At 39.4% G+C, this 21983-nt stretch overlaps 1 protein-coding gene across 2 annotated transcripts in view; it reads left to right on the top strand.

The window, feature by feature from the left end:
* PTPRT (protein tyrosine phosphatase receptor type T) overlaps nt 1-21983 on the top strand; it is an 803133-nt gene that overhangs the window by 577615 nt on the left and 203535 nt on the right. For both annotated transcript variants that reach the window (XM_057529518.1, XM_057529519.1), the window contains exon 12: nt 21800-21836. In XM_057529518.1, the coding sequence (XP_057385501.1) occupies nt 21800-21836 (37 nt within the window). The remainder of the gene's footprint in view (nt 1-21799; nt 21837-21983) is intronic.

Here is a 21983-nt window from a genome sequence, read left to right as displayed (position 1 = left end):
TAAAGCAATTGACTTTTAAACATTTTTTTTTTTTAATTTTATAGCTACTTTATTTATTTATTTATTTTATTTTTGGCTGTGTTGGGTCTTCGGTTCGTGCGAGGGCTTTCTCCAGTTGCGGCAAGCGGGGGCCACTCTTCATTGCGGTGCGGGGACCGCTCTTCATCGCGGTGCGCGGGCCTTTCACTTATCGCGGCCCCTCCCGTTGCGGGGCACAGGCTCCAGACGCGCAAGCTCAGTAGCTGTGGCTCACGGGCCCAGCTGCTCCGTGGCATGTGGGATCTTCCCAGACCAGGGCTCGAACCCGTGTCCCCTGCATTAGCAGGCAGATTCTCAACCACTGCGCCACCAGGGAAGCCCGGAAAGTCCATCTTGACATGTGCTTCCATAATCACCAAGGCAGGGAAAGAAATGTGGCAAACAAGGCAATGGTTCTAAAAAGTTTCCACCCAGAATGATACACAGCACTTTCCATTGGCCAAGACTAGTCATGCAGCCATGCTTAACTTCAAAAAGGAATGAGGCAGTGCCTTCCAACTGTGTGCCCAGGGGGAGAACTGGGATATTTGAGAACATCCCTAAGGACCACCACACTTCCCCATTATACCCTAAGCTTTTCCTTCAAATTCTCATAATACCCAGACTCACTCTTGAAGCACCTGTGCAGTTTCTATCACAGATCCTGAGAACTTTCTATTTTTGAGCACCTGCTGCATCCCACACACTAAGCAAGGTGTTTTCATGTATACTACCTCATGATTGGTCTCACAAAGTGACTCCTTTGAAATCAGTGCATGCATGGACTGCCAGAAGCACCATGAAATCTCATAGCATCTCAGTTACTTCATACTGATGGAAGGATTTCAGTAACAGCTTTCGCTTTACCTCCATGGAGATGTGGTCAAGAAATGTCTAACGCTCCCTGTGACACTGTTCCACTTTAAAAGACTGTAGTTCTTCAAAGTCTACCATGCAGTGTGGTTGAGAGGCATTGGAAAACCTTAGATCTCTCCTACCCATCAGTAGCTGAGCCAAGGTAGCAGAAAACTGTGAATCAAAGGCCTCCATACAGCCTTTTTCTGACTTGTTGCCATAGTCCTACGTTAGGAACATATTTCTGTGATTTATTAGCTCTGCGAAAATGGAAAGGAAAACTGAGAAATGGACATTTAGAACCCAGGGTTATCATCACACCTTTCTGTAACCATTTTGGAAAACTTTGGCCTGCTAAGTGTCCCCTCCCAGTTCTTGTCTGTCCCCAGAGCCTGGGTGCCGTGCCCCATCTACCCGCCCAGGCCTCCTTCCCAGTCCTCGGTGGATTTTGTCTCCTGGGGATCACCCAGCCCCTTGGGTATGTCTCCCTTCAGGGCTGCATTCTACCCTTTGAGCCTCATCACTTGCTCTTGAAAGCTCTGAATTTCTGCTGAATCCCTGTTAGGTCTCAAAATTCTCTTTCCGGGTAGAGAGAAATTCTCTGAGTGTCACCTTGTACAAATACCAAGATGAGCTCTCCCAGGTTGCTTTTTCACTCACTTACAGTTCCTACAGATTTTATTATCATGGTATGAGAGCCGAGGGACCAAGAACATTTTCCTTTCAATGAAAATATACTTTAAACTCATTTGGAGAAGGAAATGAAGGTTACCCAAATGTTGACAGCTGATAATCTTGTCAGCCTGGGCCTTGAGGCATCAATGCTGCAGACCCCCATCCCTAAAAAGTTCAGTTTCCACATAGCAGGGTTTCTGCCTTCATCAGGCCCCTTCCAAACTGAGGGTCTCCATGAACTTCAGCCCAGTTGGCTCCCAAATAGTGAAAAAGTGGGAAAACCTCTGAATTTGGAAACTGGATCCATGAGCTTAAGCCATTTTATAGCTACATGAACTGAATATTGACCCTAAACTTCAGTTTCCCCATCTGTCAAATGGGGATGAGATATGCCCTCCCAGACTCACTGGGGTCTTTGTGAGGAGTAAACAATAGGTGTGATAACTCTTTGCACATTCCTAAGCAACTTTCAAAGGAAGGTGTTGCTAACATGAGTATGTGTTTGAGTACAAATTCAGCGTAGGTGTGTATATACATATATACATCCATACACATAAACATTTTAGCGTGTGTGTGTATGTATGTACATGTACATATGAATATGCATATATACATATTCAGTTAAAATAAAAAGTTTATTTAGCTCAAGAATCTTAGTGGTAGAAAGGTTATCATTGTGCCAGAGTTATATTGGCTTGGCCAAAAAGTTCGTTCGGGTTTTTCTGCAAGATGTTACAGAAAAACCCAAATGAACTGTTTGGCCAACCCAATAGTATAGGTGGTTAATGAAATAGAACATTACCTATACCTCTTGGGCTTCCTGGAAGCCAAGGCAAAAAGGGGCATGTGGCAGGTTCTCTTACTTGAGAGAAAGAAGTATACCTATTTTTCATCAAAGACACTAGAAGAGGTATGTATCATATATATCCTTACATAAGGGGCCTTGAGGAGATACCAATCAATATCATAATAGCATTTTTGCTCAAACACTCCATTATTTCCTTCTCCACCAATGTTGTCATACAGTAGTAAACTGGAATTTAATGGAGCCATTTACATGCAAAGATTCTCTTTCTTGTGCTGTACAACAGCATTAATGCTATAAATTAATGCCATTAAATAAGATGAATGGATCTCAAAGTTTCTTTCCCCTCAGCATTTTTTATGACTATGTTTAGTATGGGGTCTTTCCTATTGCATAGATTGGCACTAACTATCTGTGATCTTAGGCAAGTGATTTAGACTCTCTGAGTCTCATTCTCATTTGGAAAATTTCGATGCCCATAGTATCAACTTTATAAAAATGTTTGTAAATTGTTTAATGAGAAGATGCATTTTAATTATTATTTATTTATTTATTTTTGGCTGTGTTGGGTCTTCGTTTCTGTGCGAGGGCTTCCTCTAGCTGCGGCAAGTGGGGGCCACTCTTCATCGCGGTGCACGGGCCTCACTATCGTGGCCTTTCGTTGTGGAGCACAGGCTCCAGACGCGCAGGCTCAGTAGTTGTGGCTCACGGGCCTAGTTGCTCTGCGGCATGTGGGATCTTCCCAGACCAGGGCTCGAACCCGTGTCCCCTGCATTAGCAGGCAGATTCTCAACCACTGCGCCACCAGGGAAGCCCAGATGCATTTTAAAATGCTATCACGGTGGTTGGTGGTCAATAAACACTCAGTGTCAGCTATCATTATTAGAATATCATAGGTGATAAGTATGAAGCAGAATGTGGGAGTTCACTGAGGAAAGAAAAAGCAAAATCTATGGGTGCACAAATATTTTTAACCCATCGATCAAATTTGAATAGACTGTGGATAGGGTACAGGAAGAGGAAATTCAGGAAGGAGAAGCAAAATCGTGAAATCCAGGGTGTGCAAAGATACCAGCCGACATGCTGGATGCATCGAGGAGAGAGAGGGAGTGAGATTCCAAAGGAAGGTCAGGAATGTTGTGCTTATAGAAGGACAGTTTCAGAAGTGAGGCAGTTCTTCTGCAGGCCCTTCCTGGAGGCTAAATTTTGGTCAACTTCCATCTTTTACATCATGGACCCCAACTTTGCAAACTCATAAACTCAATTTATCAGGATATAGAGTTGAGAGGAGATTCAAATAAAACAAACGTACAAGAGAATGGTGGAAATAGTAGGCAATTCTTTTTTAAAATAATTCCTTCCCTCCAAAAACATCCCTAAGTGTTTCCTATCTCAGAAGTCTGGGTTGCCCAAGATACCTCACGTTCTATATCCAGTTGTCACCAAGTCCTACTGATTCTACACTCTAAAATTCTCTCCAATCCATGTACTTTTCTTATCTCCAGCGCCACCATCCTCATTCTGAATACCATCATCTCTTGCCTAAGAAACCTCAACAGCCACCCCCTGCACCAAGCTGGTCTTCTCACATCCACTCTTACTTGCCTCAAACCCATTCTCCAACCACAGCAAGCGTGATACTATATGTATCTTCATTTAACAGATGAGTAAGCCAAAACTCAGAGAGGCTATTGAAGCACATTCCAGAAGCAAGAGACTGACCTGGGTTCGAACCTGTACATGTAAAAATGCTGTTAGTTGGTCCTGTGCAATTAGTGTCATGCTTCGTGCTGAGTCGTAACCCCACAAAGTGGAACCTGGCTAGACTGAGACCAGCAGGAGCCCCTAAAAGACCCCCAATCCCCCCACATCCACATGTTTCTCTTTCTCCCACCAAACGTGGCCAGCTTCAATGCCCTGCTCAATCTTGAAACACCTGCTGGCCCTGTCGTTAACATCAACAAATACTGAGCTGTACTAATAACAATTATCATAATAAATTGGCCTTTGATTACATCTGTCACCTGAGAATTTCAAAGACTTTACAAACATCAATTAGTAATTATAGCTAAAAGGGTCACTCACCAAGAGCAGGGATCATTAAGGTCAGATAAGAGCTGTGCAGGGAGGCATGAAGCACAGCTCTGGCTTAGGCTGGTTTAGACCTGAGAGTCCCCAGTCCCTGGTGGCAGGTCTAAGCCTCTCTCCATGAGGCTCAGAGGAGCCACAGTTCTGACATCCCAATTAGGGGACAGTTTGTACAGCTGCTCCATCAAAGTCCTGGTGCTGAGGAATGGGAAGCATGAAATGTAGTTTTGGAAGGGAGCTTATAGATTGTGCAGTTCCTTTCTTTGTGCAGAATAAGAAACTGAAGTCCGGAGTAGAAAAGTGATTTGCCCAAGGTCAAAGCCATGTCTTGAATCTAGTCTCCTGTACCTTGTCCATATTTGTTTACTCTGCAAAATTAGGACCATGCTCTCCTCTGTAGGGAGATATTGATTGATTGATGATGATGATGGTGGTGATGATGGTGATAAAAATCCAACAATCATTTATTAAGGGCTTGCTCTGAGTCAGTGAGGGGATACACAGATAAACAAGATACAGTCCCTGCCCTCAGGGAACCCACAATGCAATGGAAAAGACAATCATGAAAACAAATGTGTACAATAAACTATATCAGTAATCACATTGGCAGAATACCCAGTCTACAGCTGGAAGCCTGGAGGTGGAAAGGATCAGGAAGCATCTCATATAAAAAGTAACATTTGAGCCGAATACTGAAAGATAAGTGGGCATCTCCCACACAGACAATAGGGCAGAGGACAGGGTGTGTCCTGCAAAGGGAGCACCTGGGCAGAAGCCCAAAGCTTGGGAATTCTGTGATACATTTGGGGAGATTTGGTGTGATTGGTTCTGGGCTTATAGAGAGAAGGCCTGAGAGAGACAGAGAGCAGATAATGGCTGGCCTCACATGCCATGCTAAAAAACTTGGGATTTATTCTGTTGAAGACAGGGAAAATGATCTTGTCAATAACACAATTATTGACAAGAAACAAACACAATATATTGTGCTTTCTCTGCCCCAACATCAGTTTATTACAATAATAAAGCCATGCATGTATACTTCTTTGCATCTTTCAGGTATTTGTGCACTCGAAATTTTGTGCAACCCAATGAGATGTGCAGAGGATATTGCTACATTCTATAAATGAGGACCCTGTGACTCAGAAAGATTAAGTAATTTACCCAAGGAATTTACCCAAGGTCCACTCAACCAATGAGAAATGAAACTAGAATTTGAATGTCTAACTTCATTTTTTATGGCATATATAATATGTGCTAGGCACTGTACCATCAATGAAAAGGATGGGCAAGTCTCTTGCTTTCATGGTCTTTACATCTGGTGGGGAGCATGGAACGTGACAATTAGTAAACATACAAATAAATAATTTCATCTTGTTATGGGTGAGAAAAGAGCGATATGATAGAGGGCAACTGGAGAGTGTGGCAACTGAGTGGAACCATCAGGGAAGGCAACTTTGAGGAGGTGACAGATAATAGAACTCGAATGATGAAGATGTGAAGGTCTCAAGGCATTCCAGGCAGAGGGAACAGCAAATGCAAAGGTCCTGAGGATGAAATAAATTCAGCAGATTCAGGAATTATAAACAGGATCAACAGGAAGGGGGAAGGTGGTAAGAAGCTAGTCAGAAGAGATATCAGTGTTGGTTTATGCAGGGTGATGAAGATAAGGGGATTTTACCCTTAATCCACTGGGAAACCATAGGAGAGTTTTAAACAAGGAGTAGTGGGATTTGACTTAGGTAATTACAAGGTGATCTGGGTCACAAGGGGAGGCATTAATTATCAGAGTCAAGAAAGGCTGTGGATAAAATGGACCAGAAGCTACAGTAGCCATCCAGGCAAGAGATGGTGGCAGTTTAGACCAAGGTGGTGAGAGCTGAGGCCAAGATAACATGACGAATTCAGAATATGGAAAAATATTTATTCTCTCCCTTTAAAATCATGTTAATATGGAAAATTTCAAACATATACAAAAATAAACAGGATAATAGACTCATTTTATATGCCCCTCACTCAACTTCAACAATGATCAACCCATGGCCAATCTTTTTTTTCCTCTCTATCCCAACTAACTCTCTCTGCTCCTCCAAATATTTTAAACTTCTTATTTCAGTGTAATTTCGATCTTACAGAAAAGCGTCAGGAATAGAATGAAGAGCGTTCACAAACTCTCCACCCCAATTCCCTAATTACTCACAGTGTACCATATTTGCTTTACCATTCCATTCTCTCTCTCTCTGTCTCCCCTTCCCCTCTGCCCCATCTGTCTATTTGTCTGTTGATCAATCTATCAATTGATCTGTCATATCTCTATACCTAAATGCTTCAATGTACATTTCCAATACAATACAATACAATATAATTACCAGGAAATTAATGTTGATGTGATACTGTTAGCCCCAGTTTTCCCAATTGTCTCCATTATGTCCTTTACATAAAAATTCTTTTTAATCTGATTCGCAATCACATGTTGCATTTAGTTGTCATATCTTTAGATTCCTTGTATCTCAGTCTTTCATTGGCTTTCCTGACCTAGACTCTTGAAAATTACAGGCCAGTTATTTTGTAGAAGGTCCCTAACATTGGGTTTGCCTGAGGTTTGCTCACGATTAGATTCATGATGAATCTGATGCTTCTTTGGCAGGAATACCACAGAAATGACGTTGAGTTTTCGGTGCATCATATCAGGAGATGCGTAATATCCATGTATTCCATTACTGGGATGTTAACTTTAGTCACTTAAAGTGTTGTTCATCTAGGTTTTCTCCATCATAAAGTTACTGTTTCTCTTTAATGTATATATATCTTATAAGGATATAATTCTAGGCTACGTAAACATCCTGTTAGCCATCAAAATTTCATCCCTTAGTTTCAGCATTTGATGATTCTTGTCTACCTCAATTATTGGTAAGATGTTTTACCAAATGATGATTATCTAATTCCATCATTCTTTCTACATGCATTAGTTGACATCTTTTGTGAGGATGAGCTCTCCTTTGTCTCATTCTTAATTAATTAATTTATTTCTAGTAGTAAAGACTCATAGATTCTTATTTTATTCAGTAGGTTATAAGCGATTGCCATCATTATTTTTAATGCTCAAATTATCCCAGTCTTAGCTAGTGGGAGCCCCATGCAAATTGGTTCCAATGTCCTTCATTTTTTCTTCTCTTTAAAAAAAATTTTGCCGACTTTTAATTATGTAAAAACCATACAGATATCTTTTGATTATTGCTTTTATATGTATACATTTTTCAAAGTAGAAGGATGGAATATATTTTATTTAACAGGTTTAGCTTGATCTCTCAATTCAAACATTTAAGTAAATAGTATGTGGCTTCCATTTTTCCCTCTGCCTAAGCCCTGCAAATATAAGGAGTGTACCTTCAGGGAAGTGTACCTATGTCCTTCTGACATGTCTCCATCAGTTCATGAAGACTTATTTTCTTTCTGGCACAATATATTGTGCTTTCTCTGCCCCAACCCTGTTATGAGGAATGGTACTTAGAAACCAGCATCTGGGAACTAGTGGGTGTCATTGCTAATGGATATCATTGCTTTTAGGCTCTATAAGTGGACATAAACACAAGATATGCATATATCTGTATATTTTCATCTATCTATCTATCTCTGTATTAAAAACCAAAAATTCATAATGATACCCCAATTCCAGTTCAACATCAGAAGACTCATTCTAGTTTTTACCCTCCCCCTCATATTTTAACTGTTTCTCTGACAATGAGAAACTTGCCTTTTATTATTCTCAATACATGCTTTAATCTGAGGCTGTATAAAATATTTTGTTCAAAATAGTTCTTTTTGATTGAATTCTTTTTTTATTTCCCTAGGGAATGGTTATATATTTATTGGAAATACAGTTAGGTTTATTTGTTTCTAATTTTGGGTTCACTCTCCCCATCCTTATTGATGTTTTTGGATATATAAAATATTATAACATAGTTCCAAAAGCCTAATCTGTACCAAAAAGTGCATACAAAAAAATACACACCATTTATTTGACCCCATTTCCACCATCCCCTATGGGAAATTACTGTCATTGGTTTCTTATAATTTTTTTGCAAAGTTAAAAGGTTCATGTATATTTTATTTCCCCTTCTACTTATAGAAAAGATAATACACTATTGATACCTGGAAATCACTTTATATTAGTTCATAAAGGTCTTCCTCAATCTTTTTTACAGCTGCATAGTATTCCACTATGTAGATGTATCTTAATTTATTCAATCACTCTTATGTGTGGACAGATAGTTTCCAATATTTTTGAACTGCAAATATTGCTGCAATAAAGTATTGTGTACATATATATTTTTTCATATTGTTGAAGATGTGTCTCAGGGTACATTCCTAGAAGAGGGATTGTTGGATCAAAAGGTGGACAAATATATAGTTTTGGTAGCTGTTTCTAAGTTTCCTTCCTTAAAGCTTGAATCAGTTTTCATTCCCTCCAGCAATGTTTCAAATTATCTGTTTCCCCACAGCCTCACCAATAGTTTGTGTAGTCTAACTTTAATTTTTTGTCAAAGTTATACACACGAAATTGTATCTCAATATAGTTTTAATTCCCTTTCTCTTATAAAAAATGAAGTTGACATCATTTCATATATTTAGGAGACATTTTTATATAATTTCGGAACTACATGTGTATGTCTTTTGCCCATTTTTCTATCAGGATTTTTACCTTTTTCCCCTCAGTTTTTAAGAGCTATTTATATATCAGGGATATTAACTCTCTATCTGTGATATATGTTGCAATTTTCTAGTCTTTGCTTATAATGTTTTTGCCACACCAAAAAAAGAATGTAGTCAAATGCATCACTTTTTTAAAAATTACATCCAGACTTTGAGTCATAGTGAAAAAGCCTTTTCTTACACCAAGGTTATAAAGGAATTCACCCATGTTTGCTTCTAGAACCTGTATAGTTTAAATATTTTTTACATTTAAATTTCTGCTGTTTGGTGTTTGTTTTGGGCATGGTGTAAAGTATGTATCTAATTTTATCTTTCTTCCCAAATGTCTATTTAGTTGTCCTAGCAACATTTAAAAAGTCCATCTTTGCCCCAATAATTTGAGATGCCACATTTCTCATATTTTAAATTTTCATATGTTCTTGTGTCTTTTTTCTGGAAAATCCAGAAATTCTCTTCCACTCACCTGTTTGACTATTTATGTGCTAGTACCTCACAGTTTTAATTATAAACACTCTATGCCTTGATATCTGATAGGGCAAGTCCCCCTACCTGGATTTTCTCTTCCAGTGATTTCCTAGTTCTTCTTGTGTGTTCATTTTTTCGTATAAGTAGTGTTAACTTGTCCAGCTCCAGAAAAAGCCTATTGGTAATTTTACTGGAATTGCATTAAATTTATACATTAATTAGGGTGAACTGACATCTTTAAGATGTTGAATTATTTTAGCTGAGAACAGAAGATGTCTTTCTGTTCAAGTCTGCTTTTGTGTCTTTCAGGAGTGTTGTAAAGTTTTCTTCATATAGATTTTGCAGTTCTTGCTAAGTTTAATATCAAGTATTTAATCTTTGTTGCCATTGTGAATGGGATTTGCTGCCATATCTGCTGACTGAGGTTGGTTGTGTTTGTGGTTACTATTCACTTTGTATGTTAATTTTATATCCTGCTACCTTTTATCATTGAGTCTCTAAGGATTTTCAGATATACTGTTATATCATCTCCAAACAGATATTCTAAAGTTTATTTTCCAATTTGTATGCCTCTAATTGATTTCTTTTATCCAATTGCACTGGCTAAAACTTCCAGTATGATATGAAGGAGTAGTGGAAATAGGGGGCATTCTACTCTTGTTCTTGGTATTAGTGAGAATGCCTTTACTAGAGTCCCATTAAGTAAGATGATGGTGTTAGAACTCGGATATATATTTTTATCATATTATGAAAATATTAATTCCTAGTTTCTTGGATTTTTTTTCTTTTAATCAGGAATGGGTATTAGATTTTGTCAAATGCTTTTTCTGCATGAATAGAGATAGTATGACTTTTCCTTTGATCCATTAATATGGTATACTATATGAATGGACTTTTTAACATCCAACCAACCTTGCATTTCTAGAATACATTCCACTTGATCATGGCATTTTATTTTTCTCAATGCAGTGTTGGATTCTGTTCACCAACATGTTATGTAATAGTTTTACACATTCAAAAGTAAAATTCGTCTATAATTTCTCCCCTTCTCCCCTCCTTTTCTTTTTTTGGTATTCTCTTCCCCAGGTTTAGGTATCAGTGTTTTGCTGGTTTCATTTAAAAATGAGAATGTTTTTCTTCATTTTCCGTGCTGCAGAAAAATTTATGTCAGTACTATCTTGTCTTTAAAAGTCTGATAGAAATTCCCTATGGAAACATTTCAGCATGGTGTTTTTCTTATGGGGGTAGTTCTTTAATATCTTCCTCTATTTATTCTGTGAAATTAGATCTGTTGTTTTTGTTTTTATTTGTAATACAATCTATTTTATAAGCTATATTTTCCTAGGAAATAATCATTTCCATTTAGCTTTTCAAAATTATTTTCAGAGTAGTAGTAGTCTAATTTTAAGAAGTTTCTTCTTTTTCAATGGTTATTTCCCTGTTGTCATTTCTTCTTTTGTACATTGGTGCTTCCTCTCTTTTTTCTTTTTTTCTAGTAGTTTTCTCTTCTCTATTTCAATAATTTCTGCTTTTGCCTTTATTATTCCCTACTATGGTCCTATTTTTGCTCATTTTTTTGTTTCGTTTCTAGATGTCTGTGCTGGAAATATAATTAATTTAGTTAATTTTTTTCATTCTTTCATTTTACTGATGTACTTTAATCTAGTCACTGCTTTACATGATTTTTGTAGATTCCAATATGTAGATTTTTCACTATTTTGTTTAAAAATATTTAAATTTTTGTTCACAACTTCCCTTTCACCTAGAAGTTGCCCAAAAGAAATTATTTTGTAAATTTCTAGGTGGAAGGACCTACTTGGTTTTTTTATATTCTTAAAAATTTCTCGGGCTTCCCTGGTGGCGCAGTGGTTGAGAATCTGCCTGCTAATGCAGGGGACACGGGTTCGAGCCCTGGTCTGGGAAGATCCCACATGCCACGGAGCAGCTGGGCCCGTGAGCCACAATTGCTGAGCCTGCGCGTCTGGAGCCTGTGCCCCGCGACGGGAGGGGCCGCGATAGAGAAAGGCCCGCGCACCGCGATGAAGAGCGGTCCCCGCACCGCGATGAAGAGTGGCCCCCGCTTGCCGCAACTGGAGAAAGCCCTCGCACGAACCGAAGACCCAACACAGCCAAAAATAAATAAATAAATAAATAAATAAATAAATAAATAAATAAATAAATAAGAAAATCCTTTAAAAAAAAAAAAATTTCTCATCTTACTATATTGTAACCATAGAATGTTTCTTGTAATATTTCTAATCTATTCAACATAACAATGCTTTCTTAATTAGCTAACATATGGTAAGTTTTTCTGAATGCTTCATAAGCTCATAAGAAGAAGATTTTTCTCTATAATCAGGCTGTAGGGTTTGACACAGATCCACAAGATCTGCCTAATTATTTTAGCTCTTCTGTATCCTTGCCTATTTTTTTGCCACTTGATCTGTCTTATACTGACAGTAGTCTTCTATTATTCTTGTATCTCCTATAATTTCTACTTCATAAAGGTGATCATTGTGGCTTTTGGTGCATAGATATTCATGCCTGTTATATTTCTTGTTAATCGTGGGTTTAGCATTAAAAAGTGTTCTTTGTTATATTTTATGCTTTTTAAATTGCATTTTACTCTGTCTGATATCAGGATCACTGATACGGCTTTCTTTCTTTTTTTTTTTTGCTCCCATTCCTTTATTGTTGCCTTTCATAATTACTTTGTTTTAGGTTTGACCTTTATATATAGCAGATAGTTGGGTCTCACTTTATCAGACATTTTGAAATATTTTTCATGTAATTATATGAGTTTAAACCCATTCACATGTGTTGATGTGACTGATATGTTTGGTCTCAACTCTGTCATGTGTTCTTTATATCATAATTTACTGTATTCGTTTTGTAATACTTACCAATATGTTTTCCTTACCCTTTTATTTTAAAATTTCTTTTGATATTTAGAAAGGTTTGTATTTTTGTTCTAGTAGTTATCTTTGTTCTTATACTTTTCAATACATTTTATCCTCTCTTTTCTTATTTAACCTCTTCCTGGCAGCATGTTTTCCAGCATTTTTGAGGTGTAATTAACAAATAAAAATTGTATATATTTAAGGTGTACCACATGATGGGGTTTTCGGTTGATTTGTTTGTTTTGGGTTCTTTGTGAAGTACAGCTGATTTATAATATTATATTAGTTTCAGGTGTACAGCACAGTGATTGAGTATTTTTGAAGACTATACACCATTATAACTTATTACAAGATAATGGCTGTAATTCCCTCTACTGTACAATATATCCTTGTTGCTTATCTACTTTATACATAGTAGTTTGTATCTCGTAATCCCATACCCCTAATTTGTACCTTCCCCCTTCCTTCCACTGTGAAATGATCACCATGATGAAGCTCTCACAGTTACCATTGTGTATGGTAAGAACACTTAAGATCTACTCTCTTAGCAAATTTCAAGTTTGAAAAGCAGTAATATACAAATCTCCAGAACTTATTCATCCTACGTAACTCTTGGATCAACATCTCCCCATTTCCTCTACACTTTAGCTTCTGCACCCACTACTCTCTGATTTTATAAGTTCGACTTTATCAGATTCCACATGTAAGTGAAATCATGCATTACTTGTCCTTCTGTGTCTGGCTTATTTCACTTAGCCTAATGTCCTCCAGGTTCATCCATGTTGTTGCAAATGACAGGTTCTCCTCCTTTTTAGAATAATAGTCCATCGTCTGTATCTACCACATTTTCTTCTCCCTGGTCCTAGCTGCCTCCAGACCATTCAGCCATACTGATCCCCTCTGTTTTCTGGTTGGGACAAAAAAGAAATGGGCCTCTTGAGCAGCATCTTACATAGCTGGGGAGGTGGGTCACTCATGATGTTCTCCTTTCCCCCATGGGGTCTCTCTTGGCACTGAGCTGTGCCACTTTGGGGGACAGATGACACATGTAAAGTGAAACTGTTCTTTTTACCCTCCTCAATGCTTTTATTATAAGAGTTTTTGCTCCAGTGGGGTGCTGGGACCTCTCTTCTGGACTTTCAAGTTCCCACAAAGGCACTCTCATCCATGGGTGTCAAAATTATGTTTCTGGGGGATGATGAGTGTGAAAATTTACTCTGCCATCTTGCAGACATCATTGCTTTGTCAGTGTTTGACGGTACCCACTGACTTTCATCTATTGCCTGTACAACAGAGTGAACTTACTCTGCTCTCCTCTTTCCCTATTTCTTCTCTTTCTCATTTTTACTTGCATTATTTTTACAAGAAAATAAAACATTTATATATTCTGCTTTCAACCATGTCCCTACCTTGTTTTAGTCTTAGATTTACAATTAAATATATTAAACGCTTTCCATCAGTCCTTTTGCCAAAATTTCTTCAGTCATCTCTTTGTTGAGTGAAGTTTATCCTCTGGCATATTTCTCAAGAAAGACTCATGAGTACAGGAATCTCTGAGTGATTGAATGTTGCAAGTTATTTTTCTATAGCTTTGATAATTGAAAGATACTTGGCTAGCTATAAAATCCTTGGTTCATAATTTCTTTCTTTGAGTTCTTGAAAATGCTGCTCCATATTTCTCGGCCTTGTATGTTGCTTTGGAGACATCTCATGGCAGCCTAACCCTCTTGCCCTTGTAAATTGTTTGATCCTTTTTGCCTGGAGTCCTTGAGACTTTTCTTTTTTTTAAGTTAAACAGTTTTGCTAGGATCTTGAAATTGATCTTTCAGGTCTTTGAGTCCTTGCAATATGTAGGCTCAAGTCATCTCTTAATACCAGACATTTTCCTCAGATTATTGTTATAAATCTTTGCTTATTTAATTACTTAATCTGTCTTCTCAGGGATTTCAAGTACACGTATATTGGATCTTCTTTGTCTTCTCTTTAAGCCACTTTTTCACTGACGCATGTTACATTTTTCTCTATATCATTTTCATTCCCTTGGCTGTCTTTCTCTTTCTTCGATGCCCCTTATTAAAAATTTCCTTTGGGGACTTCCCTGGTGGCACAGTGGTTAAGAATCCACCTGCCGAGACCAAGCTCCGCACAGCCGCGATGAGGCCCTGGAAAGCCTGGCTGCTCGTTCTGCTCTTAGCCCTGGCGCAGCTGCTGGCAGCGGCGAGCGCCGAGGGCCCGGATGAAGTATTGACCTAATGGTAAGATTTACCCAACTTTTGGGCTTCCCTGGTGGCGCAGTGGTTGGGAGTCTGCCTGCCAATGCAGGGGACACGGGTTCGAGCCCTGGTCTGGGAGGATCCCACATGCCGCAGAGCAGCTAGGCCCGTGAGCCACAATTACTGAGCCTGCGTGTCTGGAGCCTGTGCTCTGCAACAAGAGAGGCCGTGATAGTGAGAGGCCCGCGCACCGTGATGAAGAGTGGCCCCCACTTGCCACAACTAGAGAAAGCCCTCACACAGAAACGAAGACCCAACACAGCCATAAATAAATAAATAAATAAATAAATCCTTAAAAAAAAAAAGAATCCACCTGCCAATGCAGGGGACACGGGTTCAAGCCCTGGTCCGGGAAGATCCCACATGCCACAGAGCAGCGAAGCCCGTGCGCCACAACTGCTGAGCCTGCACTCTAGAGCCCGCAAGCCACAATTACTGAGCCTGTGTGCCACAACTACTGAAGCCCGTGCACCTAGAGCCCGTGCTCCACAACAAAAAAAGCCACTGCAATGAGAAGCCCACACACCTCAATGAAGAGTAGCCCCCACTCACCACAACTAGAGAAAGCCCGCACGCAGCAACGAAGACCCAACAAAGCCAAAAAAAATTTTTTTAATTAAAAAAAAAATTTCCTTTGGACACCTTGTAATTTAATAATTTAATCTTCATTTCTGATCACTTTTGGTTTTGTTTTCTTTTTTTTTTTTTTTTTTGCCTCTGAGTTCAATCAGTTATTTTTTCCTAGTTCTTTTATGTTTCACTTATTAATCTTTGCATTTCTAATTCAAAGTTGTTTGAGGAAATTTAATTCAGTTTGGAGTATTATTGTGTTACAGATTCTTTTCTTTTCTGGTTTGTAATTTTTTTGGAGGGGGTATATATTTCTATCAGTTGGGATGTTTTGATTTTTATTTTCTGTTCTCTTCGTATAGCAGCTTTATTTGGCTTCTTCCATTTATTCATTTTGTAGATTTGAGGTTCAGAAACACACTATTCTGATAAGGTAGTGAAGTATGTTTTAAGGTACGACTGAGTTTTTTGTATCATGGGGGATGGGTGGTTATGTGCTCTCTGACTTGTCACTGTTGCTCTTCTCTTTTAATGTACAGAGTCTTAAAATTCCCCCTTTTGCCTCTTTCCCTTTCATCATCCGATCTCCCAAGGACACTTCTCCCTTCTTTTTACCCTATTTTCCCCCATAAGTGATACCTATGGAAGATTACCACCTTGAATTTTGTGTGCTTTCAGGTTGTTTTCACATAGTCATTTCCTTATTCTAGCAGGATTCTCTTTCAGAATTTTCACAAGTAAGAACTTGGTCTTTCTGAAGATCGTTTTATAAAATCTTACAGCCTCTACTACCTTACCTTTTTTCTTTTTCTTGTTGTTTTTCAGTACAGCCCTGGCTCTCCGCAAAGGTTTGTGTTGAGATCCTTAGAAATAGTTCATTCAACTGCAGTGCTTATTCTTCTACTAACAGGGACTATGAAGTTTTGAGGGTTCTATGTATATATTTTTAAATTTATTTTTTCTTTTTTTTTTTTTTTTTTTTTTTGGTCTGTGTTGGGTCTTTGTTGCAGCACGCGGGCTTTCTCTAGTTGGGGTGAGCGGGGGCTACTCTTCGTTGTGGTGCATGGGCTTCTCACTGCGGTGGCTTCTCTTGTTGCGGAGCACAGGCTCTAGGCATGCAGGCTTCAGTAGTTGTAGCACGTGGGCTCAGTAGTTGTGGCTCGCAAGCTCTAGAGCGCAGGCTCAGTAGTTGCGGCGCACGGGCTTAGTTGCTCCGTGGCATGTGGGATCTTCCCGGACCAGGGCTGGAACCCGTGTCCTCTGCATGGGCAGGTGGATTCTTAACCACTGCGCCACCAGGGAAGCCCCTCTATGTATTTTAATGATGTTAAGGTTGTGAGTTTTGTATAGCTTTATTTTTTTCTTGTTTTCCTGTGTTGTTTTTTTGAAGGATATGTGGAGAGATTTGATTTTAGATGGTTATCATTTTCTTCAACTACTAAGAGCCAGCAGGAATTGACTGTGGATTGGTTGTGAGAAATTATGGAACTAGAAGAATTCAAGGATGACTCCTAGGTTTTTTACTTAAATCAACCGAGTAGATAATGGTAACATTTCCTGAAATGAGGAAAACTGGTGTGTGTATAAGGCCTGGAGTAGAAGTGAAGAGAGTAACAGAATTATCTTTTGGAGGTTTGTAAATTTGTTATGAGTATATGGATATATGAGCCTGGATCTCTGGAATACCATTGTTAAAAATAGAAATTTGAGCATTACAAGGGTTCAGTACTTAAAGCCTTTTAACTAAATGTAATCTCTTAGTGAGAAAATTGGGATACAGATGAAAGAGGATATAAAATGAGACCACTCCAGTGTTTGGAGGTCAAGCAGATGATAAATGTCTAGACAAATAAAATAAAATTTAAATTTAAAAAAGGGGATTAGGAACAGACAGTGAGGTAGGAGAAAAACCTAGAGAGTAGAGTGACCTAAAAGGCAAGAGGAGAAAAAGAGTCAAAGGGAAAGTGTCAGTTGCAACTAATATTGATGAGAAATTAAGGAAGATGGGGTTGGAGCAGTGACCTTTAGAGTTGACCACATGAAAGTTTTTGTCGACCTGATGAGAGCAATCAGATTAAGGTGAGTTCCAGGGTGCTGGTGAGGTAAGACAATCAAGTCTGCATCTAGAGAGAGAACACAGAATATTTTCAGAGCTTGAGTTTAATCGGGAGTTTTCTGAATGAGCTTGCATGTTACTTGGGAGTTCCGTCCCTTAGAGTCGGGCTCAGGGCCCTGGCTATTGCCTGAAGCAGAGCCTAGTGCCTTCCAGGAAGATCTGATAGGGTTGGTGATGAACATGTATCCAGTTAGAAGAGCATGCCACCAAGAGCCAGCTCTCCTGCATCCTGCAGCTTTACTTTGCCTTTTGCTGGTGACTGAAGATCTGCAGATTACAGCATGCCTGATTATTAGGGAGTTATATCTCAGAGGGTACTCTGGCCCTTTCATGCCTTAAAAGGCACTCCTCACTCATTTTTTTCCAGAGGCTGAGCCTGCCAGGTGACCTAGTCGTAATGGTTCTGGGCTGCTCAGTTTCCAGGGCCTCTCTGCTTCCCTTCTCCATCCCTGGCTTTCTGATTGCTCAGGGTCCTGTTTCAAGTCAAAACAGAATTCCTTCATACAAATTGCTTGGCCTGTTTTTCAAAATATGGCTGTGCCCCGCATCACTGTGCCTGTGAACAAGCCAAGAAAGCAGGGCATCTGACCTCAGTGGCAAAAACATATTTGCCGACAGACACCTCAGAAAAGAAGGCCATTTACTTCAAGGTTACTGTGTTTGGCTTACTCTCTGTGTAACCTTGGGAAATTTTATGTAATCTTGTTTCATTAGAGAAAAAAAAGGGAGCATTGTGGTATTCATCACATAGCCTTGCTACAAGAATGAAAAATAAAATGTTCGAAATAGGTACCTTAAGAAAAGAGAACCTTCCTCTTTTTTTTTTTTTTTTTCTTAGTGATGCTTTCAGGGACTGACATGCTAAGTGGATGAGCCACACCGAGGCCAAACAACAGCTTAGGGATCAGGGCAATGGAAGAGCATCACAGGAAATTGGGCTGCAGAGAGACTAGACTGAGGACCCAGTGGGTATCATCAATACCAGAAGCATGGGGCAGGGTGAGGTGGTGGGAGGACTCTGGGACCAAGCAGAGCCAAAATACGCTTTCCAAAGGTTTGGGGGGAACAGGATCTCTGCGGCCAGTTTCTCCCTCCTGGTCCAAGCCACTACCATCATCTACACCACCACACTCTCCCCAGCAACTAGTTTCTCTTGCACCGGAAGTCTATTCTCTATACCACAGCCTCTACATTTTGGAAAATGAAAGTCTGAAAATTTTATTCTTCCTACTCATGACTGGAAGCAACCTTAGAATATCCCACCTACTCTACCAAAGTAGCCTTCTCCATCCCTTTCTCTGTCATTTGATTGGTGGGAAAATTGAGCCACAGAGAGGGGCAGTGAGTTGCTCAGTATCGCCCAGCACTGGCAGATCCTTGAGTAGAAGCAGGTCTCAACAGAAGCACAACAGTTAGGGCATTATATTCTATCCCAAAGTGATATATTCCTGTGTGCAGATTTGCAAGTCTAGAGTGGGAAATGGAATGTGAGTGAGGTTAAAATAATGGGGACATGAAATTGTATTGCACTGTGGAGATGGAACGGAAAATATACCAAATGCTTTTCCTTTTCCCAAAGGCTTACATAATCTTGGCACAAGGAAAGTACTCATTTCCTTTTTACGGAACCAATTGGGAACTTTGAGTTAATGCCCACAGGCCAGACTTCCCAAATGATCAAATGCAGAATTTCAAGCATGTTCCTGACTTGCTTGCTAACAATTCAATCACGCAGAAGGCCAAGAGAGTGACTCAGGACTTTGTTATTCTGTACTTGATTCTAACCAACAAAGACAAATTGGTTATGGAATTAAAGATGTCAGGAACTTGGGAGAAAGCAGATATGTCAGAGTCATGTTTGTGAGAGCCAAGGGTGGTTAAACATAATCAGATGCGTGCTCTAGGTGATAGAAAATAGTTTAATAGATTCGGGTGGAGGAGGTGGTATTGGGAAATGGCTCACTTTCAGGCATGCAACTGTGGAAGGGAAGATGATTCTAAGGAGAATTAGAAAGTTCTACGAATGACTCAGTGAGGAAGAAGGCAGTAGAATAAACCATTGTGGCTACGCAATATTCCCTTTAATGTGGCACATTTTAAAGTGAACTTTCCCTCAAAAGACACATTAGCCTTCACCTTTGTGGAGAGGAAGTGACCCAGAAGGAGCATGATGGATATTAGTTCAAAGGACTCAAATTCTTATCGTATGAGGAATTGTTGACGAGAAGAAGGTTAATGAACCTGAGAACTGTCTTTCAATATCAAGACACCTTTCCTACACAAGCAAAGGCAGACTTTCTGTCATCTGCAGAACAGAATCAAGACCATTGGGGAGTCATACTTGGGTTTAATAGGAGTGACAATTCCTAGCATTTGGAGGTGTGCATGGATAAAATAGACTCTGCTGTAGACATTATCATTGCTTCTCTTCTTGGTGCCTGGAGGACTCCATTTCCTACCTCACTAAAGTCAGGCATGGCCCTGTGAGTGGCTCTAGCTGATGAAACCTGAGTCAAAAGTGTTACTTCTGATAGTTGCCAGTGCTTAACTCTTCATCATGCTTTTCTCCTGCCTCAGTGAACACTGAAGCATTGTGTTAAAATGGAGGTACCTGCCTTGGTCTTTGAGTGACTACAATGATTAGAGTATCCCCTAACCACCACCATTACCTCCCCCTCAGACCCAGCCATACACATACATTGGACATGTAGCTTGAGTGGAAAATAAACCTTTGCTGTTTTTAGCCCCTGAATTTCATGGGTTTTATTACTTCTGCATAATCCTGACTAGCCCAGTGTCTTCAAGATGAAGTGGTTACTTACGTGTGAGCATTAGCAAGATAGGCATTGGATTCTTGAGCCTCACACACTTGCATCCTTTGCTTTTTTTTTTTAACATCTTTATTGGAGTGTAATTGCTTTACAATGGTGTGTTAGTTTCTGCTTTATAACAAAGTAAATCAGCTATACATACACATATGTTCCCATGTCTCCTCCCCCTTGCATCTCCCTCCCTCCCACCCTCCCTATCCCACCCCTCTAGGTGGACACAAAGCACCGAGATGATCTCCCTGTGCTATGCGGCTGCTTCCCACTAGCTATCTGTTTTATGTTTGGTAGTGTATATATGTCCATGCCACTCTCTCACTTTGTCACAGCTTACCCTTCCCCCTCCCCATATCCTCAAGTCCATTCTCTAGTAGGTCTGTGTCTTTATTCCCATCTTGCCCCTAGGTTCTTCATGACCTTTTTTTGTTTGTTTTTTCTTAGATTCCATATATATGTGTTAGCATATGGTATTTGTTTTGCAGTTCTGTTTACAGTAGCCAGGACATGGAAGCAACCTAAGTGTCCATCAACAGATGAATGGATAAAGAATATGTGGCACATATATACAATGGAATATTACTCAGCCATAAAAAGAAACAAAATTGAGTTATTTGTAGTGAGGTGGATGGACCTAGAGTCTGTCATACAGAGTGAAGTAAGTCAGAAAGAGAAAAGCATTCTTTGCTTTTTATTTTCCTTTGCTACACAATATTCAGACTCTTAACTGGGGGTATAACTTAGTCAACTGGAATGTTCAACTGGTTCCATGACCTCCTAGGATATGATCCCAGTAACGCAGGCTAAAATGATTCTCTTGCTAAGCACACTCTTCTGTATCTCAACTGCATGCCCAGCAACATCATAAATTTATGGATCCTGTTCCCTTGGGGAGCAGCCAACAGCAACAAGATAGCTCACCAAGCAAAGATTCTATTGCCACGCAAACACACCCACACAACATGATCTATGAAAACTGTAAGGTGTCTACCAGAGATCTCTGGGCCAAAGTAACTTTTTGACCATGAATTTTGCAGTTTGTTTCTTATACATTCATATTGACTGGGCTATTCCTAAGTGTCTGTTTCAGTGTATGCATATAGGTGCATTATATACTTTTAACTGAGCTTCGCAAGGATGCCCTTGATACCATCTACTAACCCATGCAACTGAGTGAAGCACACACATGCCACAGTGTACCCACTTAGTGTTATGGTTAAAGTTGTTCTGTGCTGGGCAGTATTTATGCATTGGTTCTGTCTGGGGAAGAAGCTTATAAGGTGATGGGAGCCAGGAAGTGAAAGTAATAAAATATGTACCTACCATGAAAAGAAATGAGATAGAATTAAAAGGTGATTCCAATGGTGGAAAAAATGGAAGGGACAAATTTTCAATTATAATTAAAAATACATATGCATGCCTGTATATGTATATTTTATATGTATTAAAAAACCAAACCCACGACAAATTAACTGAAGTCTCACTTTTGTTGTTCACAGGAGACCAAAATCAACTGTGTTCGTCTGGCTACGAAAGGTATGTTGGCATGCCCTGTCTGTCTTCAGCCATTTAAGTACTTCTCCCTCTAGCCACACAGGGAAATTTTAGGCAACAATGGCTAAAAATAACAAGAAAGAATTGTTATTTTCATTGGAGTCATTTGCATCTAGGTATTAATATATA

This window comes from Balaenoptera acutorostrata, chromosome 15, assembly GCF_949987535.1.
Source record: "Balaenoptera acutorostrata chromosome 15, mBalAcu1.1, whole genome shotgun sequence".
Classification (NCBI taxonomy): domain Eukaryota; kingdom Metazoa; phylum Chordata; class Mammalia; order Artiodactyla; family Balaenopteridae; genus Balaenoptera; species Balaenoptera acutorostrata.
The sequence above is the reverse complement of the archived record's forward strand: the minus strand, read 5'-3'. Positions and strand labels throughout refer to the sequence as shown.